This window comes from Carassius auratus, chromosome 14, assembly GCF_003368295.1.
Source record: "Carassius auratus strain Wakin chromosome 14, ASM336829v1, whole genome shotgun sequence".
Classification (NCBI taxonomy): domain Eukaryota; kingdom Metazoa; phylum Chordata; class Actinopteri; order Cypriniformes; family Cyprinidae; genus Carassius; species Carassius auratus.
Window position 1 is genome coordinate 15,988,236 of NC_039256.1, and position 26,643 is coordinate 16,014,878.

At 36.8% G+C, this 26,643-nt stretch overlaps 1 protein-coding gene across 1 annotated transcript; it reads left to right on the top strand.

Moving 5' to 3' along the window:
- On the top strand, window positions 1-26,643 carry LOC113113803 (protein transport protein Sec24B). The gene is given in 27 exon segments (XM_074559948.1): window positions 1-73; window positions 75-123; window positions 2,781-2,941; window positions 2,943-3,128; window positions 3,130-3,385; window positions 3,492-3,638; window positions 5,856-5,966; window positions 13,788-13,871; window positions 13,960-14,123; window positions 14,204-14,388; window positions 14,514-14,616; window positions 14,912-15,038; window positions 15,495-15,604; window positions 15,695-15,807; window positions 15,889-16,007; window positions 16,668-16,723; window positions 16,907-17,113; window positions 17,863-17,986; window positions 18,080-18,238; window positions 18,374-18,547; window positions 18,653-18,763; window positions 18,998-19,173; window positions 19,392-19,529; window positions 20,721-20,825; window positions 20,935-21,027; window positions 24,235-24,338; window positions 25,643-26,643. Coding segments are annotated over 27 exon segments (3,525 nt in total). The 5' UTR covers window positions 1-25; the 3' UTR covers window positions 25,758-26,643.

Below are 26,643 nucleotides of genomic sequence, written 5' to 3' on the forward strand. Positions count from 1 at the left end.
ATACTCTCGAAGCGCTCGGATAGAGATGTCCACACAGGGTTACGCGAATCCGAGCTCGTCTGTGAATAATTACAGGCATGAGTTCCTCTCAAAACGGAGGCGGAGCGGCGCCGTGTCAGAACGGTACGGGATTAAAGCGAAACCACCGGAGCTAACACGCTAAAGCTAACTCCAATATCACATTAAAATGCAAAGATAACTGGCTAAGTGTTTGAGCTAAAATGCTAACGGCTAAACTGAATTGCTAAATGCTAAAAATTCTAGTCGAATCCACTTTAAAAAGCTACGATATGTTAGCTAATTTACCTTAGCTAAAAGCCTAACGTTAAGCCTCAGCTAACGTTAAGCACCTGACATCTGCGTCTTTGATGTGGGGACTTCGACCGCGACATATCACAGTACCATTTTTTCTGCAACTTACTTGTCATTAAAATCATATAACAGTTTAGATGTGTTTTAATGAGGATTAAAGTCGGTGTGTTTTACGTTACTGTCATTAGCCCGTTAGCGGCTAGTTAGTTATGGTAACGTTAGCTCAGTTGTTATTCTTCTTGTTTTAGGGGCTAAAAGGTCCGATTTATTATCTGTTAAGACTAATTTACCATAATTGGGAACTTAAATATGTCACTGTCTTGATTGTATGTCGTCTTATATTAGTTGCAAGCTGAGTTCGTATAATTGCGCAGATTTCAGCAGAATGTGGTAAATACTAAATATTCCCAAATAACCATCATTTACGGTTTCATTTCTTAAAACATGTTTTAATGTACCTTTATACAGCTTTTTTGAAATTATGCGAATGTGAGGTGTACTTTATATCACGTTAATATGATTTTGACAATATTACCGTTAAAACTGCGTTAATAACAGGTTGGTTAATATTTTCTAATGTACATCTAAGATTTTTTTAATAAGGAGTGACAGGTGCATGTTGTCAAAGTCAGGAAGAAATCTTTGTAAAATACTTAATATTAAAATGCTATTATTTAAAGTATAATGGATTATCATGCAGTGTTTATATTATTTTATAGTTTTAATTAATATTTGGATTATCCTCAAATAATTTTTCATTTTATTTCATTTTATAGTCATTTTATTGTTATTTTTTATATGTCTATGTTGTCTTTAGTTTTAGCTATTTTAGTACTTTAAGTTAAACTAGATGAAAATAAATTTTGAAATGTTATATATATATATTAGGGGTGTAACGATACGCGTATTCGTATTGAACCGTTCGGTACAACGCTTTCGGTTCGGTACGCGGTACACATTATGTATACCGAACGGTTCGTTGGAGTATTTAATTATATTTGAAAAAAAAAAAAAAAAAGAGAGAGAGAAATATAATGATATGCGTTCAACAAGGTAGCCCAATAACCCAAACAACGTAACAGGCAACGCCCCTGACACTCCCGAAGAAGAAAAAAACACCATCTTATATGTTTATGTTAGGGCTACTCAGCAGGCGCTCGCTCACTCAGTACGCGCTGAAGGCTCGTTGCAAAATAGCCAATGCGTTTAACAGACTAGAAATGAGAAGATCCTCCAATAACCAACAGGTCTGGTGTTTGGGTGCACTTTGGATTCCCTTTAAGCTATAATGGTGATGGCAAGAGAGTGGTGGATAAAAAAACAACGGTATGTTGCATCTGCAACATGACAGGGTACACCAGCGGGAATACAAAAAAAAAAAAAAAACACCAGCGGGAATATCTGGGATATATGCGTCAGTACTATCTGGGAAAAGACGAAAAAAAAGGAGAAACATGCACGCAGCAAACTATCCCTGCAGCATTTAGAAACTATAGCTTACAGGGAATCCAACCCAAACACCAGACCTGTTGGTTATTTTAGGATCTTATATTTCTGGTCTGTTAAATGCATTCGACATTTTGCAACGAGCCTTCAGCGCGTGCTGAGTGAGCGAGCGCCTTAGGGGCCGTTCACATATCGTGCCTAAAAACGCATGGAAAACGCTTAGCGCGTCTTTCTCCTCCTTTCCAAAGCGCTCGGGCAGAAGCGCTCATGAGGCGTCTGTCTTTGCTAAGCAACAATGACGTGCTCTCTCCATGAGACGCGGAAATTTCAGCGAAGGATAAATGGATTTGCAGCTCTAAAAATCGCTTGCAGTAGCTCTGCTACTAAATTTATTTCAAAATTGCAATCCATATACAACTATGATCAGCTGATCCTTCATCTTGGCTGAGCTCTCAACGTTGTTACGGGAAAGGATGAAGCTGATTGGTTGGTTCTTGTCACATGACCCGCGGTGCGCTTGCGGCATTCTGAAAAGTTGAGATGTTTTTACATTTTGCTGTATCTAAAACGTATCGAACCGAACCGAACCGAACCGTGACATCAGTGTATCGTATCGAACCGAACCGTGAATTTTGTGAACCGTTACACCCCTAATATATATGTATTTATAACTAAAGGTATTTAGCTTTATATATATATATTTTTTATATATTTTTTTCAGTAGTTTATTTTATTTCCAGTAACAAAGGCTATTCATCTTTGAGTTTAGTTACCTATACTAACCCTGTTAACGTGTAAATATGGTTTATAAATATGATAAATACATAATTTGGAAATCATTCAGTATTGTGCTATTACCGTCACTTATTTTTAAATTGAAATGAAAATTGATGCAGGTTTCACTTGTTGTTTTTTACAGGTTAATTTGTATAAAATATGTGATTTGTCTAATGATTATGTGTCATATTTCCATCTGATTTGCATGTTGAAAGCACAAATCAAATCCCTGTTGTTTTTGCCAGGTCCAGGACAGATGTACCCTGCCATGTATCCTGCATCCAGCTACTATAGTTCTGCTCCGCCTGCTGCTTACCCCACCGTGGCGGGACACAGCGCTCCTCCTGCCGGCAAAATCCCAGTTTCGAGCTCAGGCTATAGTGGGAACTATTTCCAGAAGAGTTCAGGGGCCGTCACCATATCCAGCACCAGGAACGCATCAGTACTCAAACGCCCCGGTACAGCCATTCCAGCAGACTGCGCCGTACGCTGGATATTATGGACAGGTTTATAGTCACCCCTCACAGGGGCAAACTCAAACTCAACCCCAACCTCAGCAGCTACAGCCCAGCCTGGTGCCAGCATCCAGTGGCAGGCAACCTCGGCGCCCCGCTGTACCCCATCGTTTCTTACCCAGCAGCCCCTGGGAGTAGCCAGTACGGCACGCTGAGATCCTCCCAAACCACCGCTGGGCAGCCACCCGTTTCTACAGTAATGCCACCGCCACCTACCCAGAGTTCTTTGCAACAATATTCTCAAGGGATCGGGGCCAATCCCACACCAGCTCACCCGGGCTACGGAGCCCCGCCTCTCAGCCAAACAGCCACTGTCAACGGCCAATCAAATCCAGGTCGGTTTGAATTTTATTATGTATGTTCATGCAACAGAATACAGTCAAACACATGTAAAACGTTGGAACAATTTTATTGATTGTGTCTTATCTGATGTATTTCTAGTTCAACAACACTATGACCCAAACCTCCACAATCCCATGAGCCATCATTACGCCACGGGCCCTCCTAACTCACAGGGCCCTGATAAAGAGAGGCCACCCTCAGGAACCCCAGGCACCTCTGTGCATTCCTCACCACAACACCATCCAGGTATAAACAGTCCATATTTACACGTGAACCAACAGTCGTTTGTTTCATTTCTTTCAGTAGACTGTGTTTTGACATTACGTGTCTTTTTTATTGTAGTGCTGATTATCTATATTGATTAAGTTATCTTTCTATTTATTCAGCATTCTATAAAAATAATACAAATAAATCATCTTATTACACATCTTGTGTAATATTATTTTATTAATATTATTAATATTATTACACAGGTTTGCGTTTGGGGGGGAATAAACAAATTATAATTTTGTCTGATAAAAATTGCAGTTGCAATTATGAGATGCTTTAAAAAAAAACTCCAGGTTTGCTGAGCTGCACAATTTGGTCAACATTGTATGATTATATATATCAGTATGAATGATGATGATTATTACAAAATATAAATTAAACAAAATAAAACAAATTTTTTCTTCATAATTTTACAAAATTACAGCTACTCTTTTTTTGACAACAGCTGGGTTATAAGTAGTACTGAATGATTAATTGCATTTGCGCAAATGTCGCAATATAATTTTTTTTTATTTTTTTAACTACAGAGGCTGCGATTCCACTTCCTTCCACGTTTTTTCATATCACTGTATTATTGTAAATGCAATTAATCATTCAGAACTACTTATAACCCAGCTGTTAAGGGCTCCCTGTGATTTCATGTCCAAATAAAAGATAGATTCATGTTTGAAAATTAAGAGAGCCATACATATTCTATATATTTATTTATTTATTTTACAGTGAAAATCAGAAAAGAAATATTTTTTTTTTATTTTATGTTGTCAAAAGCAAGTGCTGCTTTAAGTAGAACACATCTAAGCTATTTTACAGAGGAAGCATCAAGTTGGCATGCTGCAGTGTTGCCAAGTCTGCGGTCTGGACAACCCCTCCAAAAAAAAGGCTATTTTACTCCTGGAACACGATTTTAAATGTTGGACCCCCCCCTTGAAACGCGATTGTTTTTTTTTGTAGCAAATGGGCAGGTTTTGTTTTGAAAACCTGGCAACCCAGGCACGCCTTATATGGAATATTTAAAAGTGTATATATGAACGTACTTCAATTCGGCACATTGAAATTACTCAAGCAGTAACAGTGTTAAGGTGCATTTCATTAATAAGTTAATATTAATATATTCTTATTTATTTAAAGTCATTACATTTTATTTTTAATTTGTTAAAATGTTACATTTGTAATTAGTTTTTTTTTTTTAATTTTAAAGTTTATTTAAAGTTAACAGACAGTGTTTAAAAAATGCATTCCATATGTTGATTACAGTGAATTACCTGAAGTAATGTGGTAAAGCAACAGATTTGTTTTTATATTTCTGCATTCTAGTGTGTGTGATTTGTATATTTATGTTTACACCAGGCTTATTTGTCAGTGTTTTATGTTGTCATAATTATTACATGCTTACAACGTTGAAAGTTAGACAAATCAGTCTATATGCTACTGTGATTTTAGTTGTTCAAAATGTCATTCATATCAATTCATGCATCACCTAATTTCATCATACATATAGGCCTGTCCTGCAGAAGAAATTTTTTTTTTTAATCTGTCTAATATTGTGTTGTTCATACTATAGAAGGATTTATAGCACGTCTCTGTGGAATAATACAGAACATAAAGAGCTTTAAAAAATAATTGCTATTAATTAATAAATAAATAATGACATTATTTTCCAAAATCGTTGTGCTTTTTATCAGAAGTTCGCGAAGATGCTTGTCCACATTTCCTCCCAAATGCATGTTAATGTGATCCAAACTCAGAGCAGATGCAGAGTTTAATTAAATCACAGCAATGTCATGATTTCATGCAGCTTTACATCTTGCCCTCATAAAAAAAAATAAAGCTGTATTAGCTCTGTAAAGTGACATTGTCAGCAATTTTCATTGATGTGTATTTATGGATTAGTTGTTGCAGTGTTCATTATGATGGTTGGTGTGTCATTCCTGACAGGTCTCACCTCTTCTGATGATTCTGTAGCTAAACGTGCCTCGTTTCTTACATGTCAACAGAGAGTCTGTCATGTCATTCTGCTTACTTTTCTCACTCATTCGTCTCTTCCTGTGCTTTTTTCCATTCTTCCACCATGTGTCATTAGATTTTGGGTGATGCTTGTGTCCTTGTGTGATTTGGGTAGAACTCCAGCTCAGTTCTTGTCTTCTTTCTCAATACTGAACCAGTCTGTTGTCTCTGATGGTTGCTGTATTTCAGGGCTGCTGTATGGTGACCGTGGGGTGAATAACGCCATAAACTCGGCCGCGGGCGATCACTCCTCATCCAGTTCTGACCATGAGGAAGAGGATGAGGAGGATGAGGAAGCAGGTCTGCTTTCGCTTTTTCATTCTTCCACTCACCTCCCTTTCTCACCTCCTTCATCCCTCCATCCCAGATATCCATCTTTTTCCATCCCTACACCTTTCATTGAAAATAATGAATGCACACGACTGTACACACGTTCTGCTGTCTTTAACTGCTCCTCGAGATTCATGTCTCATTCTTGCCAGTTATTCATTCACTTGAAGTCTACAAATTCCCATAAACACACACGTTCATACAGTCTGTGTTCTCGTGGTGTGTGTTCATCTTGCTTTTTTGATAGCCTTCACAGAGCTACTTCAAGTGTGCATAAATACATTTGAAATGGATTATTAGCATATTGCATAAATATCATTAAAATTAAATGATTATATGGCATTTATATAAATAGCTCTGAATTGTCAGATTGTAAATTCTACAATGCATGAATTCATGCAGAATTAATCTACAGTTGGCATCCAGTTTAATAAGGTTAATATGTACTTTCTGTAGTTCAGTCATATGAGTCAGGGAGGGAGACATTAAAAACCGTTGTTGTTATCTCTTAGTTTATTCATAATTTTTGAAATAGACAGTCCTGTTTTGAGTGCACACTTATGCAATGTACATTGGATAGATATATGGATAGAGATTTGGACTTGTAACCCGAAGGTTGTGGGTTTGAGTTTCAGGTCCAGCAGGGATTGTAGACCACCAGCTGCTCCCCTGCTCCGAGTGTGTGTTTACTGCTGTGTGTGTGCACTTGAATGGGTTAAATGCAGAGCACAAATTCCAAGAATAATATAAGGATAATGTTGAACTTACAGTGTTGTGTGATAATATACCTATGTTTTACAACATAGAATATATCAATTTGCATGAGTGCACTGTACATAGGTTGAATTTGGGATATATCATATATATATGGGCATTCATTCTATCCTGAAATGCCCTTTTTACATGCACATGCAAATGCCCTTATGTGAACACACACACAAACTCCTAAAACATCATTTAAGAACATGCAAACTACCTGCCAGCATTCAGACCCCTGAGGCTCCTGATCTCTTCCCCGTTCCCCTGTCTCTCTTTTCTATGCTCATCCTCAGACCTGAAGTACAGCAATTGTTGATACCAAAAACACACTTCTCACAGAACCAGTTTCGGGAATGATGAGAAATTTGTCTCTACTTCCCACGAACTCATGTCAGAGTCACACGCCCACTCTCATGCGCACACACACTTTTTTTAGGGGTCTAAGAAAATATTGATACTCATTTCGCTATTTTGTTTGGCGATACTGTATCAGTTCTCAGAAACGGAATATCAATATAAAAAAAATGATAAATCATACAAGATTCATGGCAGTTGTTTCGTATTGAGTTTATTTCCCGATGGCTAGATGGCAGTCTTCATCTCTAAACAAATCCTGAGTGACAGGAAATACTAGTAAAAGAGCACACCATTAATGTTAGCGTTAATGTAGTTCGCTGCTAGTAATGGAGGGTGAAAGATTTGTCCCAGTTCATGTTTCGGTGTACAGAGCTGAATACTGCTGTCATTCAGGCTTTTGTGGTAACGTCCACTGCGGGACAGTTGCACTGACGCCGCCTCAACGGAGCGGAGGAACCGAGGCTGCAGTTTCTCTCCCTTTAGGGGCATCTTATGCAGTTGGTGCAGTGCTTGCGTCGCGGTTTTTGATGGCGGTAAAGTTAGTTTAACATTCATTAGACATTATGTTTTATTTTTGTCAATTAAACTCTTTAAGGCTGTTATGTTTTGAGCCCAAAATAACTTTACGTTGCACAAGGCTTAATTTCTAGTGGGAAAAAATTAACAATGAACCATTTAAATTAATTAAACAATACTAAAATGTTCAGAAAAACATCCCTGTTATTGCTCAGTTTTTATAATAATTGTACAACTTTTAATGTATTCAATAATATAAATCCATTAAGCGACAACACCATTTGATCTAAAGGTATCAAACCAACTGTAAAATATACAGAATATTATTCATTATAATGCACAAGGCATAGTTTTTCAGATTCTGCCTTTATTCTTTCATATACATTATTGAAACCATATTTTCAACTGTTTTATTTACTGTACCCACTTAAATTAATTAAACTGACACCGTTTGAGGTAGGGCTGTGCAAAAAATCGAAGCCGATTTTCATGTGCATCTCATCAGTAAAGATGCTCCTGTAATTAGAAGTATATCTCCGGCACGTGTGCTCAGATCAGGGTTGCCAGGTTTCCACAACAAATCGTACCCAGTTGCTTCTTAAAACTAGTCCAAAACTAGCCCAATCGTGTTTTCAGGAGGTTCCCTGATAAAAATAGCTTCCCGGGGTAAAAATATTCATTTTTTGGAAGGGTTGCATTGGTAAAATTAGCATTTTAGGGGCTAAATATCACGTTATTGGGATTTCTTCAAACCGCGGACATGAAAAACAACCGCAGACTTGGCAACACAGGTTCAGGTGGAGCGGCAGTTACTACACAGAGCCGTAGTCTACAGACAACTAACACAAAATCGTGCGATTTTAACATCGATTTTGTGTAGATTGTCAGTGAATTACGGCTCAGTGTAGTAAATGCCAACCAGTGTTACCAAGGCTGTGGTTGTTTTTCATGTTCGCGGGTCGAAGCGACCACAATACAAATAACGTGATATTTAGCCCCTAAAATGTGAACTTTACCAATGCAGCCCTGCTAAAAAAAAACTTATTTTAACCCCGGGAAGCAATTTTTATCAGGGAACCTCCTAGAAACACGATTGGGCTAGTTTTGGACTAGCTTTGAGAAGCAACTGGGCAGGATTTGTTGTGAAAACCTGGCAACCCTGATCTGAACGCACATGCTAGGGATATACTTCTAATTACAGGAGCGTCTTTACTGATGAGATGTGCATGAAAATCGCATTCAATTTTTTGTACAGCCCTAGTTTGAGATAATGGTATCAAACCAACTGTGTTATATTCTTTATAATCCACAATGCTTGTTTTTTTTTTAGATCATGCTTTTGTTTTTATATTGTTTTATTTTATTAAAGGATCCTGCAAGCACTTTAATTTATCCCCTTTACTCATACTGCACAAAAAGTGGTTCAGTAACATTGAATGTTAAAGGGACTGATTATTACAAATGCAGATCCCACTGTGTTCTGGTTAAAATATTTTTATTTATTTAGTGCTAAGGTTTGCATATGATGATGTCTTCTTAATTACAGCTTTCCTTACAATATATTCTATTCTAAAATAAGAAATATCCCGATATATCGCCTTGCTTACTGTATTGCAAAATATCGTATTGCAACCCCTGTATCATGATACGTATGATAACGTTTTTTTTTTTTTATTAAGACCAAAGCAGCCTGTGAACACAGAGAAAGTCTCTTATTTAATAGGATAGACATGCATTAGTTTTTAGGCCATGTTGCAAAGTCATTTTATTTTTCTGGTTCTTTTGATATTAAACTCTTGTAAATATCATATGCATGAGTTGATAACTATAAATTTGTTATATAAATATAACTATTTGTTAAAGTTATACCGTTTTGTGGAAACGGTGTTACACTGCCATTTCAAAGTATGGGGCATGTCAGATTTATTTTAATTTATTTTTATTTTTAAGAATGACTTATATTTAGCAAGGATGCATTACAGGAATCAAAAGTGACATTGAAGGCATTTATGATGCTACAAAAGATTATTTTAAATTCAAAACCTTCAAATTCAAAAGCAAAAACTTTCAACAAAAATAAGAACTATTGTTAATAATCGAGGAAAAATTTTTATAAAAATGAATCTGCAAATCAGCATATTAAAATGATTTCTGAAGAATTATGTGACACAGAAGACTGGAGTAATAGTGCTGAAAATTCAGCTTTATCCTCACAGGAATATATATATTTTATAAATGTATTGCAAGAGAGAAAGTTTCTTTAAATAGTAGTAATATTTAACAATTTTACAGTATTTTTTTATTAAATAAATCCACCTTGGTGAGCATAAGAGACCGTTTTCAAAAATATTAAAATATTAACTATTCTAAACTTTTGACAGTAATGAGTATCTTTATATAATATCTCAAGATGCAAGAGTAAATTTTTTTTTTATCTTAAAATATGTTTTTGGCTGAGTTTTGTAGCAGCACAGTCTGTAATCTCATCATTCAGACCTGGCCGGATCTAAATGAGTTTTCCAGGTTTGCTGTATGAGCTGGACTGTTTGCTCCTGCTTCATGCAGAAGTTTGTGAGAGTGTTGTGGGTATATAGTATTTTTAGCTGTTCATTATGAATTGTGTGTTGGGATGCTGTGTTTCTCATGGGGAGTTTGGATGTGTCATGTCGAAGCCTGCTACCGATTCATCAGGTTTCATCATCCTCGCTTAGTGAAACAGCTCATTTCATGGACTTCTCACATTCGAGGGGGAGTCTCTGGTTTGTATGGATGACTCTTGCTGTGTTATTCTAGGGTTTGCCTTGTCGATGGTCTCAGAAGGAAGTTCTGCTTCTCTTGATTGGTTGTTCGTCTCCTCTGTGGTAAATCTGCAATCAGTGATGAATGGCAACTGTGAATTATTATTTTATTTTATTTTTTCTTCATTCATCCAAACTAAAAATGAATGTTATGTGGTGGATGTTTAATTCTCCATCCGTTCTTAAGTTCAGGCTGCTGATCCAGTGAGGTAACAGATTGAGTACAGGATGACCAGGGCTTGGCCAATCGTGGCCCGTCTCTCTCTCTGGTCTTGTCTGGTTACGGTAGTAGGGTTAGGGAGGATTACTGTTAAATTAAGCTCTGTTGAGGATTACTGTCGTCTTCTCTAAGAGTCCTGATTCTATAAAACCAGTTCCGCTTGGTCTAAAAGCATCTTAAATTTAGTTGTATCAAATTTAAGGCCTTAAAAAGTCTAAAATTTTACAAGAAACTCTTAATTATGATTACAGGAGGTCTTCAATTTTTTTGACGGAAAGACCAGAAGTGCGATATGGCTGAATGTGATGATTACCCTTAAAAAGGCTAAAGTTATGATTTCACTGAATAAACATGAGTGCTGCACATTCAAAGTCTGGTGCTGCGCTGCTTTTGTGTTCTGCCATTACTGGGGAAGCTTTCTACCATACATCTACCAAATGCTCCACCTGCTGGCAGAGAATGAATGAGCATTTTCATTACAATGAGTTTTTTCAGGGTTCAGACCAATGCGAAAATCCACCCATGTTTTTATCCTGCAAACATGCAATGCATTATAAAAATCTAAACATAGGGGGTGTGCGATATGTATGCTCAGCGATAATATCGTAATTTTTGTTTTAATGATATATTTTATATATATATATATATATATATATATGTATGTATTAGGGATGCACGATCATGATTTTTCTTGGCCGATACAGATTTTTTTACAAGCAAACTGACTGATACCGATTTCAGATTTTTTTTATTTTTTATCTTTAAGCAACAAACAAGAAAGAAGGAAAGTATGCATAAACAAAATGTTTATGTGGTATTTAATTGGCTTTTGGCTATTGAAAACAATAACCATCTGAAATTAACGGCAGTAACTGCACAGTAAGTAGCCTACATTCAATACAAACATAGTTGATACAGACATCAGCATTTAGCTTTGTTTTTGAATTGGGTTGAAACTACATAGAACTGGCCTTAAATTAAAACATTAACTGTAACTAAATGAAATTAAAGGTAACAACTGCATAGTTCTACAGTCCAAACAACACAATCAACACACATACAATAAGAGGTTTCTTAATCAGCATTCAGTATTTTAGTTTTTACATTTGGTTTTAAATTAAAAAAAAAAGGTATTTACCATTAAGACTAAATAAAAGTATGCTATATAAATACATTATTCCAAAATGTTAAAATCAAATAATGTTGGTGCGAATAAAACAAAGATGCAAAGTGTTTCATTCATCCAATGAAAAAACTAATATTAGGGTGATGATTCACATGTTATTTACTTGAGCCAATGAAAAATAAATAACTATTGTCTCAAGTTAAAAAAAAATATATATGTATAGATGTGAATCATTACCCTAAAAAATGTTAATTGGATGAATGAAACACTTTTTTTCAGTGTGCTACAGCAGGAGATTTTTAAATCAAATTAAGTCGATGTAATTTCAAGGTAAAATAAAACATAATCATTCTATACAGAACTGACATTTACTTCTGGCTTTTCAATTGTGTATGCAAGTTCTACTCTACAAAGAAAAAAAACATTTCCAGTTTTGTCACAGATTAGACCGTTCCTTTTCTTATCCAACACACGAGAAGTTGACCTGAACATCCCTTCACTGTCTACGCTTGTGGAGGCCGTGAACAGGTACAGTATGCTCGCGCATGGAAAGGGACTCTTATTTGTGCGTCAGTACACCAATGGCTGATTGCTTGATTCAGACGTGTAGCTCTGTAATTCCAGTACTGAACTGCTGCCCGTGTCCTGCACACAGATTTCGAAATACTTCCACACAATGACATAGCGATTGCCGATCTTGTATTTTAAGCAAAAACCGTCCCGTTCCGATTTATGGCCGGCCAACCGGTGCATCTCTAAAATATATATACAGGCAAGGATACTAAGATTGCACCTAAATCAACAATTTATAGGTTCATCAAGAACTTCAAGGAAAGAGGTTCAATTCTTGTAAAGAAGGCTTCAGGGCGTCCAAGAAAGTCCAGCAAGCGCCAGGATCGTCTCCTATAGAGGATTCAGTTGCGGGATTGGAGTGCCACCAGTGCAGAGCTTGCTCAGGAATGGCAGCAGGCAGGTGCGAGCGCATCTGCACAAACAGTAAGGCCAAGACTTTTGGAAGATGGCCTGGTGTCAAGAAGGACAGCAAAGAAGCCACTTCTCTCCAAAAAAAACATCAGGGACAGATTGATCTTCTGCAGAAAGTATAGTGAATGGACTGCTGGGGACTGGGGCAAAGTCATATTCTCCGATGAAGCCCCTTTCCGATTGATTGGGGCATCTGCAAAAAGGCTTGTCCGGAGAAGAAATGGTGAGCTCTACCATCAGTCCTGTGTCATGCCAACAGTAAAGCATCCTGACACCATCCATGTGTGGGGTTGCTTCTCATCCAAGGGAGTGGACTCACTCACAATTCTGCCCAAAAACACAGCCATGAATAAAGAATGGTACCAAAACACCCTCCAACAGCAACTTCTTCCAACAATCCAACAACAGTTTGGTGAAGAACAATGCATTTTCCAGCACGATGGAGCACCATGCCAAAAGTGATAACTAAGTGGCTCGGGGACCAGAATTTTGACATTTTGGGTCCATGGCCTGGAAACTCCCCAGATCTTAATCCCATTGAGAACTTGTGGTCAATCCTCAAGAGGCGGGTGGACAAACAAAAACCCACTAATTCTAACAAACTCCAATCAGTCAGGATTTGGCCCAGAAGTTGATTGAGAGCATGCCCAGTCGAATTGCACAGGTCCTGAAAAAGAAGGGCCAACACTGCAAATACTGACTCTTTGCATAAATGTCATGTAATTGTTGATAAAAGCCTTTGAAACATATGATGTGCTTGTGCTTATATTTCAGTACATCACAGAAGCAACTGAAACAGAGATCTAAAAGCAGTTTAGCAGCAAACTTTTTGAAAACGAATATTTATGTATTTCTCAAAACTTTTGGCCACGACTGTGTGTGTGTGTGTGTGTATATATATATATATATATATATATACACACTATATTAAATGGTTAAATATTTTACATTCAAAATTATATTTGTTTAACATTAAAGTATATATCCTGTGTGTGTGTGTGTATCATCTGTGTGCTTGTAAACTCTCACAGGTGGAGACAGCTCTTCTACAACCACAGGCAGTGCCTCTCCGGTTCCTAACAGTTATGAGTCTCTGGAGGGCGGCGGTTACTCGGGTACATCCTTGCAATGCTCACGGAGACATCTCAATGCCAGATCTGCACTTGAGTGATTCACTAATGCTTTCTCTCTTTCTTTATCCAGATCTTGCAGCTCCTCCTGCTGGTGTCCCCGCCAAGCAAGCTCCACCCTTCGGATACAATTATCCAACCGTGCATCCGGCTTACCAACAAAACCCCGCCCCCAAACCAGACCCCTCCCCCTCTCACGGAGGGTATAACCCACCAGGATACCAGCCTTACTCGCAGGTATTGACACTAGATTGGGATTCAGAAAGTGTGTCATTCAGGAATAGGTGTGTAAAATGGTTGCGTATGTGTTTTTGTAGCCTTTCCCGTCGCTGTCTGAGCTGTCGTCAGCGTTAGGAGGCCTCGGCGGCGTTTCTGAACAGGAGGCTGAAACCTTGAGACCCGTGAATCTACTCCAGGAGAGAAACATCCTTCCTCCCAAACGCGCACCTCCACCTGAGCCCAACCTGAGCAATGACCTGCGCAAGGTCAACTGCAGCCCCGAGTAAGTAAGAGCAGAGAGATGACGCCCGTTTGTGTTTGTCGGAGTTGTGGTTTCACACAACAGGTGCAGAATGAGAAAACAGCTTGGTTTGTGTAACAGTTTCTCTCTCTTTTGGTCTCTTCCAGCACTTTTCGCTGTACTCTCACTAACATTCCTCAGACTCAAGCGCTATTGAACAAAGCTCGTCTGCCTCTTGGATTACTGCTCCATCCCTTCAGAGATTTAACGGTAGGAGCAAAAAGCCCAAATAAAACTCAAATCATGGTCTGGTTGATGTGCTATGTAGAAGTTCATAAATGTACACTTCCATTTAAAAGTATTTTTTTAATTAAACATTTCTTGACATTAAAGACATATTACAAGCATGTGTATTTCAAATAAATGCTGTTCATTTGAACTTTTTATTCATTAAAGAGTTATAAAAAAGAACAGTCTAATCTAGAGCTTTACTGAAACAAACATTAGGTCATGATAATGCAGGTTTAATCATCTCCTCATTAACTTTCTCTCTTTGTCTCTGCAGCAGTTACCAGTGATCACCTCTAACACTATAGTTCGTTGTCGTTCGTGTCGGACGTATATAAACCCTTTCGTTTCGTTTCTGGATCAGCGCAGGTGGAAGTGTAATCTGTGTTACAGAGTCAATGATGGTAAGAGTCTTACAATTGTGTTTGTTTAGTCTTTAGTTAGTCTGATCTAGTGTTTCACAAACTAGGGTTCATGAAGCAAATCAGTGAAATCATAAGAACGTCGTATTAAAAAGAAACAGTTTAAAAAGAAAACGGTCAAAATAAAACTCTTAAAAAAGATTAAATGTTATGTGACCATTAACTGCTATTAGAGGAACATGCAAATGTATTGTTAAATTATTAAAATATTAACTTGATGCCTCACCGGAAATATTAATTGAGATCATCTCACCCTTCAATTAAAATTTTTATGTCAGACGACAAAAAAGTTTGGAAATCCCTAGTTTAGCCTGTTACAGTTATACAGTTATAGTTGTACCATAAATTACTATTAAATAATCTAAAATAAACAGTTTTCTCACATTAACATGTTCATGAGGGTTTGGATATGTCCTGATAAATTGTCTTCTCTATCAGTTCCAGATGAGTTCATGTATAACCCTGTAACTCGTTCATATGGTGAGCCTCACAAGAGACCAGAGGTCCAGAATTCAACGGTGGAGTTCATCGCTTCCTCTGATTACATGGTAAGTGTGTGTGTGTGTGTGTGTGTGTCTGTCTGAATGACCTTTAATGTTACGCTCGAACATTAATGTACATTTGCTTTCTCTCTCCAGCTTCGGCCTCCTCAGCCTGCTGTGTACCTGTTCTTGTTGGATGTATCCCACAATGCTGTGGAGTCAGGCTACTTGAATGTGTTTTGCCAGTCATTACTGGACAACCTTGAAAAGTGAGATATTACAGCTGATTCAATGTTTTTGATTGTCCCGCACCTCAGATGTGATGGTGGCTGTATGTGTCTCCCTCCCAGGTTACCCGGAGATACTCGTACACACATCGGGTTTGTGACGTTTGACAGCACCGTCCACTTCTATAACCTGCAGGAGGGTCTTTCTCAGCCTCAGATGCTAGTGGTGTCTGATATTGATGGTAATTCTGTCTGATTCACTAACTTTTCCTTGTATGTTCACCGACTTTGCACATTTAGGCTGACTTTTGTCTAAATAATCAAGTTTTAGAAATGCAAATTGGCCAACTTTGATTGATAATAGCCATTTACACACCTAAATTGTACAAAACTTTACATAAATTAGAAAAAAAATTTAAAATATAGTAGAGTAGCAGTGTGTGTGTATGTGCACGTACATTTATATAAATATATATTTATACAATTATATTTCTGAATTCCTATTTTTTGTAGTTTATGTCTGGAATATTACTATTGTTATTTATTTTCTGTGTGTATGTATGTATATATATATATATATATATATATATATATATATTAAGCAGTCTATTCAATTTTTGTATTTCTATTATTCTACTTAATTTTGAATATATTCATATTATAATATTAATTGTTTATTATTATTGATCTGAATGCACAGTATCTGATGTTATCTGACATTTTTCACAACTAATGATTGCTTTTGCTGCAGGATTTGGTCATATATCATTGTTTTCACATATATACTTCACATATATACTATACTTTATTGCCTTTTTTAAATTGTGCATTCATAACAGCCCTACGGAGCATTTCATTGCATCTGATGAGTGATCGAGTGTCTTTTTTTGTGATTTTCTTAGATGTTTTCATCCCCACACACGACAGTCTGCTGGTGAATCTCAAAGAAAGTAAAGAGGTTGGAATCTTATCATTCTTTCTCTGTATTTTAAGACCTTGTATCTTTATGTGTGCGAGGTCAGCTGTGTTTGTGTTCCCATTTCCCGGCTTCATATCTCTGTATCACACAAGCTTTGATATGTGACACCGTTTTTGCAGCTGCGTTATCTGACAGAAAGTGTGTTTGTGAATACGCTCACAGCTGGTGAAGGACCTGCTCAATGCACTGCCGGGGATGTTCACGCACACACGTGAGACCCAGAGCGCTCTGGGTCCGGCTCTGCAGGCAGCGTATAAACTCATGTCCCCTACAGGAGGTCGGGTGTCCGTGTTTCAGACCCAGCTGCCCACCCTCGGCGCTGGACACCTGCAGTCACGGGAAGACCCCAACCTCAGATCTAGCACCAAGGTACCACTCCTGAATCATCATTCAACTTAAACAGATCTTGTTCAGGCATAAATGCAACCATTCATATCAGTGGATGCTCAGTGATTTAAACATGGGAAGTTTTTCAACCAGTTATAAAGGAATTAACATTTGCCAGAATAGAAATTGGCTTTAGCAAGTTGTTAAAGTCGTGACTTCATAAATATTCTGGCTATAAATATTCAGAGTTTCTTTAAAAGTCTTTTAAAAAAAAGTCCTAAATATAGTTTGTACAAACTGAAATTGCTAAACAAGTCATAAATAGTATAGCAAAAGTCTTAAAGGGATAGTTCACCCAAAAATGAAAGTTCTGTCATGTAATTACTCACCGTCGTGTCGTTCCAAACCTTGTAAGACCTTTGTTCATATTGGGAACACAAATTAAGATATTTTTGATGAAATCTGAGAGCTTTCTGATCCTCCATAGACACTAAGGGAACTATCATGTTGAAGGCTCAGAAACGTAGTAGGGACATCGTTAAAATAAGTGAACTATTCCTTTAATGGGCCTTACATTTTGGGGACAAAAAAAACAGGATTGGTCTTATGTGATTATTGAACTGTTAAACTCAAAAGTTTATGATTCCATTAACTGTGAGTGCTGCAAAGGCTAAATTTGGGGCTGTTCTCCCTTACACTCAGTTAATATCATGCATTTATGTTTGGCAGATAATTATGTTTCAGTGAATGTTTCAGCATTTTGAGTGTTTTGTTTGCTTGTTTGTGTTCAGAATGTCCTGCACTTGGGTCCTGCTACAGACTTTTACAAGAAACTTGCTCTTGACTGTTCTGGACAGCAGATCGGAGTGGATCTGTTCTTACTGAGCTCCCAGTACTCAGACCTGGCTTCTTTAGGTACACATGCACACTCTTAATGGGTTTTTTTCCCAGCTCTTAGTTATATGTGCCTTAAAGTTGTGAAACAAACTTTTTTTTCTTCTTGTGCAGCATGTGTCTCCAAATACTCAGCCGGCAGTGTCTTTTACTACCCGTCCTTCCATCATGTTCACAATCCCGCACAGACCCAGAAATTCCAGAAAGATCTGCAGCGATACCTCACCAGAAAGATCGGGTTTGAAGCTGTAATGAGGATCAGGTGCACCAAAGGTGAGGGGGCGGAGTTACACCAGCTAATTCTGTGCCACAGTTGCTATGAATGACACTTCCATTAACCAGTATCCGCAGGTCCTTGTGATTTCATGTCTTTTTTTTTTAATGACACTTTCTCTGATTGGTCAACAGGCTTGTCCATCCACACTTTCCATGGCAACTTCTTTGTACGCTCCACTGATTTGCTCTCTCTGGCCAACGTGAACCCAGACTCTGGTTTTGCTGTGCAGATGTCAATCGAGGAGAGTTTAGCTGATACTTCGCTCGCTTGTTTTCAGGCTGCTCTTCTTTACACATCCAGTAAAGGTAATCAAGCATTTTTTGGAGTTATACTAATCCATTTTGACATGTTTACAACATCAGACCACTCCCACAAACTGAAAAAGATTGGTATGCATTTATGATTGACAGGTAAACGTCGAATCCGAGTGCACACTCTGTGTCTGCCGGTTGTCAGTCAGTTGAGTGAAGTGTTTGCTGGAGCTGATATCCAGGCCATCTCATGCCTTCTGGCCAACATGGGTGAGCAGAAGAAACACATTGACATTTTTAGTGCAGTATATTACGTCAATATATTGTGCAGAGTGTCCTGTTGCTAGTATGATGATGTTTTCTGACGCGTTGCACAGATGTGATCAAATGATCATTTAAATTTGTTGCGCTTTTATTTATCCATCATTTAGTAGCAAATTTGAGCAATTTAGTTGTGTTTTCATCATTGAAAAGCGGAAACATCATCTCTGTCTCTGTTCGCAGCTATCGATCGCTCCATCTCCTCCAGTCTGTCTGATGCCAGAGATGCGTTAGTTAATGCCGTGGTGGATTGTTTAACGGCATATCGTGCTAACGGCTCAAACATCCAGCCCTCCGGTCTGATCGCCCCTGCCGCCCTGCGTCTCTTCCCTCTATATGTACTTGCTCTGCTCAAACAGGTGGGGGCGCTGAATGCACATACGCCACAAGTGATTCCCTTACTAACCACATGTAATTCAAAAACCATTCAAAGGATCAAATCGGTTTCTTAAGAGGAAAAGTTCAAGGCAAAATTTGTCACTGCATTCTCCAGAATGTGTAATGTCAGAATGTAAATTGTTTTATTCATCTGTTAATCATTTGATATACTTCATATGTCGCGTGTTTGGTCGTTCAGAAAGCTCTGCGAACCGGCACCAGCACCCGTCTGGATGAGCGAGTGTTTTCCATGTGTGAGTTAAAGAGCCAGCCACTGCAGCAGATCATGCGCATGGTTCATCCAGACCTCTACCGCATCGACAACATGACCGAACAGGTAACACACATTCATACGGGTGTGGAATATAATGACGCAGGATTGTAGAGTCCATCCCTACTGATTAATATTCCTTACCACCATCTGTTGCCATTGAGCCTTTGAGCAGTAGGTTTAATCCCAAGTTATTTTAGGGAGCGCTGGCCCTTTAATTAGTGACAGTATTATTAGTTTTCTCTAAATTGCTGTGTGATTTAAAAAAAAAATGTAACAATGAAAAGCACTTATTAGTCTGTTAATCCTAATTTGAACATTTACCAATATATTATTAAAATCATATGTTGTGTGTGTTAACCTTAGATAATGGGCATGAGATAACATGAACTAATGACGAACACCTGTATTTTTATTAACTAACAAAGATTAATAAATACCGAAACAAATGAATTTCTCGTTGGTTAATTGCTGTTAATGCATTTATTATTATTAACAAAGTGTTAGCCAAAATATTTTTGGCCAAAAATATTTTGATTTGGTTTATCAGTATGACAATAATATTAATTATTGTAGTGTACATTGTTGCTATTGTTTACTATTGTATTATTTACTATTATAATATGCGGCAGTAATATATATATATATATATATATATATATATATATATATATATATATATATTATATAAGTATTAGATAATATATAACAAATCATATTTAGTTTTATTACTTTTTGTTATTATACAAGTATTTTATTTTGAATAAGTTATAGTACTGTTTATCTTAAATTGTTAATTTTCAAATGTTAAACCATCAAGTTTTTATTTTATCAATTTTTTGGTGGAAAACTGCAGGAAGCCTTTAAAGTGTCTCTTTAGTTGTCAACAATCAGTTTATAAGTGCTTCTCAATACAGTTTGAGAAGATTATTTGACCTAAATCATGATTTTGTATTTATTTCAATTAATTGTGCAACCCTACTTTAAAACCTAAACAGATGTTAGTATAGATTTACTTTTCCAACTGTAATCATTTTCTGGCATTTACAAAGTTATAAAAATATATATATATATTTTTTTTTTTTACACACATTTACTAACATTTTGTTATACATCTTTTTCAGTCTTAAATTGTAGTTGTATTGTGGCACTACAACAAACAAACAAAAACATAACACAGCCTGTTTTAAAAAAAGTAGGCAATAATGTTGAAGTGTGGGATGGGAAGACTAAATTGCTGTGATATCTGTCCTGTAGGCGGCGCTGCACCTGAATGACTCTGTGATTCCTCAGCCTCCCTTACTTCAGCTCACTGCAGAGAAACTCACCAGAGAGGGGGCTTTCCTCTTGGACTGTGGCAGCGTAAGCATTACTGCACAAAACCACATCAGTTATCAGGATAGAGCAATGCTGTGTTACAACAGCTTCTCTAATTAATTCTGCACTGTGGTTTCTGCCCTCTGCTCTGTAGGTGATGTATTTGTGGGTGGGGAAGGGCTGTAATGAGACATTCATACGTGACGTGTTGGGCTTCCAAAATTATGCATCCTTACCGTCCAACATGGTGAGTGTGTATGTGTATTGTATTGTGTAAGTATTGTCTTTCACCCTGTTGTTTTAAAGGTGACGTATCATATTTATCCTGAGGAACAGGGTTTTCTTGCTCTTTTGAAAAAGCTGCCAAAATGACATTTTCAGGAATCACATTGCATTGATGTCACAAACACAAGCATATTAGCATAAAGTCTCTTACATAGACATTATAAAGGTACGACCTATTCACACATTATTAATATTAAGTGACTTAATGAATGACTGCTTGAACTGAAGTCATAGCAGAGCTCATTTATTCATATGCATCTTAAAAGCAAAGGAGCACAAACAACCAGTTTAATTTCGAGGGTCAGAAACAAGAAAAGATTACTATCCTAAACTAAAACCTAAAAAAAAAAAAATCATTACTTGAAATTAAATTAAAATTAACAGAGATAAAATAATATGCAGGTACTTAAAAATGTAAACCTAAATAAACTAAAGCTTAATAAAAAAAAAACTTAAAAATGACAAAATTACTCAAATTTAAATTATTAATAGAAAATATCTAAAAAAATTGATTCTAAATATTTCCAAAACTATAACAGTATATCAATGATACTAAAAAATAATTAAAAAAAAACTGTTTTTGTTGCCTTTTTTTGTTGTTGTTGAAACATCAGGGAAGTGATTTATAGACTATGGCCTCTTGCGTGCTGAAACAGCATTCCTGCCGCAGACACCTTGGCTCGTGTTTCTCAAACTCTGTGCTCATATGATCAGAATCTCCATGTTATGAAAGACAGAAGCTGCTTCTGATCAGCATTAGAACATCAACTAAAGTTTGTCTCTCGTTCAGCTCATTTGTTTTTCATTTTGGAAGGCGTCACTGTCGGTTGAGATTAATCTCACCCTGGAGGGGATTGAGGGCCATGTATCTTTTCTCTAAATGATCTAAACCTCACATAATTCACTCCAGCTTCAAAACAAAAACCACTGTCCTAAACATCTGAATGTTACTTAGATATCAGGTTATTGTCCCCACAAATTTAACTAGATTTTTCTGTACTCCATGTTTTTGTTTTTATTGTTTACATTTTTCTGAATTCCATTTTAATTTTCGTAATCAAAAACCATGTCTAATTAATAAAAAAAACATTCACTTATATAATTAACAGTTTATTATGAGGTATTAAAAAAAACAATTTTAGGGCCCTATGAAATCAGTTGTATTTTTAACCAAATTCCAAAAAAAATTTTTCTGGACTTGATTGTATATTTGTTATTAATTGTATTTTTTTTTTATTATTAAATAATACATTTAATGTTAGTTACCAAAAGTGTCATTTGTAATTTATAGAATTAACTTGCGATACATTTTTAATAAATTGTAGTTATGTTTTTGGGGCTATGGAGTTTCCATTTTATTTATTAAGTAATTCTGTGTTTTTGTTTGTATGGATTCCATTTAGGGATGCACCGATCATGATTTTTCATGGCCGATTCCGATACCGATTTTTTACAAGCAAACTGGCCCATTCCGATAGCCCGACTACGTCAGACTTCCTACTTCCGCTCAATTTAATTTCGCTTCTGTACTCAGTCTGATACAGCGTCAGAGCTTTCTGTTTGCCACCGGTCTGAAAACAGCCGGGCCAATCAACGAGCAGAGGGCGGGCTGGGAGCCATGACGTAGATGCTAAGCACCGAGTTTTAAATTGTAGGTCAGAGAAATCGAAAACCGAAACGACCGCAGAAATGGAAAACGAGACACGGGATGCAATTTGCTCTGTTATGGAGAACATTCAACTCTTTTTCAAACTGAAGCCAGAACAAGAAGAGTGTTTAACAACAGGTTTACAGTGGAAGTTCAATCATAGATTTGAGTTTGATGCATGATGTCTGTGCTTCGATGCGGCTGTACAGGCGCATAACATACGTCTAACTAAACGTATCTGATTGGCTTACAGGTAACCAATGATTTTAAACTTCAGACAAGCGCCCCATAGCGAGAGAGAAAACACTTCTATATTATGCCATTCCAGACTCTACGAAGCAAAGTGAAGTAGCAGAGTCTGGTATTACCAGGCTACAATTCCGATACCGATTTCCGATTGTTTTTTTTTTTTGTTTTTATTATATTTTTTATCTTTTAAGCAACAAACAAGAAAGAAGGAAGGTGTCCATAAACAAGATATTTGGTATTTAATAGGCCAAACTTGTTTTTGGCTATTGAAAACAATAACCGTAACCATGTGAAATTAAAGGCAACAACTGCATAGTTCTACAGTCCAAGCAACACAATCAACACACATTCAATAAAATGTTTCTAAATCAGCAATCAGTATTTTAGTTTTTAAATTTGGTTTTAAATTTAAAAAAAAAGCTCTTTACCAGTGAGACTAAATAAAAGTATACTATATACATTTTCCAAAATGTTAAAATCAAATAATGTTGGTGCGAATAAAACAAAGATGCAAAGTGTTTCATTCATCCAATAAAAATAAAAATAAAAATTAGGGTAATGATTCACATCTATATTTTTTTTACTTGAGCCAGTGAAAAATAAATAACGTATTGTCTCAAGTAAAAAAAAAAATATAGATGTGAATCATTACCCTAAAATGTTTTAATTGGATGAATGAAACACTTTTTTTCAGTGTACTACAGCAGGTGATTTTTAAATGCGCAGGAAAGGCTCTTATTTGTGCGCCAGTACACCAACGGCTGATCGCTTCCTGCTGTCTGTTCCTCAGACACGCACTTCCGGAAAAATCGGCCGCTCGGACCAAAAACCTGCTGATTGCCTATCGCGTATTTTTAAGCAAAAACCGTCCAGTTCCGATTTATGGCCAGTCAACCGGTGCATCCCTAATTCCATTTAATGGTTTAGTTACATTGATTATTACATAATAATCCAAAATCATGTCTAATCTATTTAAACAACTTCATGTACTAAACTTTTTCCGATAAAAGTTTCACAACAAATAAATGATTTATTTCAGAAATTCTGTTGTGTTAAAAAAAAAAAATTATGATTTAATACATATCATAACGGTGGTAATCAAACCGAGTCATGAATTTTAAATATAATAAAATATAATTAATTTAATCTGTAAATCATTTAATCTGTATTTTTTTTTTGCCACTCAAAAGTGCTTTAGCTTTCATCTTATTGACAAACGCAGAAATAATTTTGGGATTAATAGAAAACCCGTTTGTTGTTGTTGTTTTCCAGACCGAGATCCCTGAGCTGCAGACAACGTATTCAGAGCGAACTCGAGCATTCATTTCTTGGCTGCTGGAGTCTAGAACCTTCCTTCCTGCTTTTCATGTGGTCAAGTATGTCTGCTCTCTCTGTTTCTCCTAAATCCATACAGCTTTCTTTCCCAATCTCTGTATCTCTCCCTTTCCGCCGCTGTTATTCATAGTCACAGGGCAGCATATTGTTCCTGAGGGAGGATGGTGTGTTTTTCAGCTATCACAGACTGCCTCCTCTCACTGTGGGAGTTGCATTCCTTCGAAAGTTTTTTTTGGATGTTGCATGGTTTTGAAATCCATGTTTTAAAAGAGCCCACCAACATTTCTCGCATTTTTAAAGTAATACTTCGCCCAAAAATGACATTTCCTGATTATTTACTCACCCCCACGTCTTCTAAGATTTAGATGTTGTGTTTCATCAGCCGATGAGTTTTGGAGGGAAAAATTCCAGGATTTTTCTCCATTTAATGCAGGTGGTCAATGTAGGCTAGGTGATGTTGTTATTATTATAACATTAGTATTTTAAAAAATGAAACATCTAAAAGCAATATGACGATCTCAAATAACTTCAGGCATTGCATTTGAGCATGAAACTAAACACTGGTAATATGCAGTGCCTTCAGCATGTAGATAAATGTTAATATCCCAACACATCCTATATTAGAATATTCAGATATGCATGTGGATAACACAGACATCACTACGTGATTTCAAAGCCATGCTTCTCTCTCTTCTCACATCTTTATTTTGGACTGCATGCTGTGGCAAGCTGTATATATATATAATTTGTTAGCTGGATTCATGAAGCTGTCTAAATATGGATTTTGGACGGTCTTCTTTCAGTTGCATTAGATTTGTACATTTTGGATGTGTATAATTACTGTAATTATTTACATTTGTTTAACCAGGCAACTCAGTTTATTATTATTATGTAAAGGAATAAAAAAGAAAAAACATTCCAGTCATAATCCCAACTTATTTTTGTTTTTTATAATGCATAGTGTTAATATAGTATTTTCCGCTATTCTGATATTTATAAATACTTTGAAAATTAGCTTTTATTCTTATGTTTTCCATTTTCATTGTAATGAAGTGATTTTTTTAAATAATTTTTTTGTCTATACTATGGAAGTCAGTGGGACCCAAAACTGTTTGGTTACCAGAATTCTTAAAAATATCTTCTTAAATGAACGCTTTTATTTGAATTTATTTAATTGGATTGACTGTCCTTTCAAAGACCAGCAATTGAAATCATTTTATATATAAATAATATTTTGATGAAATATTGGAAGACACATGCACAGATAAATCATTCACAGTAAATTAGGGCCAGTGATGATTTCATGTTGACTTTAATCCTCATGCAATTCTTGTTTTTCTTTAAGGGACGATGCCTCGACCAAGACCAGTTTTTTCCAGCACCTCGTGGAGGACCGCACTGAATCTGCCTTCTCTTATTACGAGTTCTTGCTTCACATTCAGCAGCAGATGTCGAAGTAGAATGGAGGAACCCCATAGAACCGGCCCCAGGTTTAAGGCTAGCTTCTGTTCCGCGGCTCAACTATAGCAAGGGAGCTCTTTGATTGGACCGCAGAGAGGCAGAGACACGCCCCCTGGCCCCACCAGCCAATCAAAGCCTGTGGCTCTGTGCGGGAGTGTTTAAAGACAATTAAGGATAAAATAAGTTAAAAAGTCAATAATTATTGGACTATTACGGCAACAAAAGAGAGCACAGAGGACAAAGATGAAATGTTGTGGACTCGACTTGCACATAGAGACACTGAACAAGCTGTTTTCAATCATTCCCATCTGCTTACTCCCCTTTCATATTTAGCCATCATCATGATTAGCCAGATGCAGCGAAGAACATTTTTGGTGTTCATTTTCCTGTAGCTAATATTGTGTTTGTTTCCATTGTCAGAATCATTGTAAGCATGTATTTCAGGTTTTAATACATGCAAATCATGCAGAGTTCTTTGTTGCATATTATTCACTCTAAAACACTTTTGTGCTTTTATGTTTTCTTTATTTGCTCCTTTTGTTCTCCTCCTGACACTTCCCCTGTCCCAATGCCTCCTGTCCTTATGTAATGTGGCTTGTGAAACCCTGTCCGTCGTGATCGTGTAATAATTCATCTGTCTTCATCCAGCATCGACTCAGCAGTGGCTGCTCAACTTCTCTCATCTTCTCAACATCAGCTGCTTGAAACCGTTCAATGAGGCTACGAAGTTCCTCGCTGGCAACGCTTTGTTTTCTTTGAGAAAATGGATCAGGCCACCAACAAATGTTGCTATCTACTTTGTAACTCTGAACACACAAAAAAATAATATTTTAATGTGCTTTAATTTATGACAAGCTTATTGAATAAAATTAAATGATAATTCTA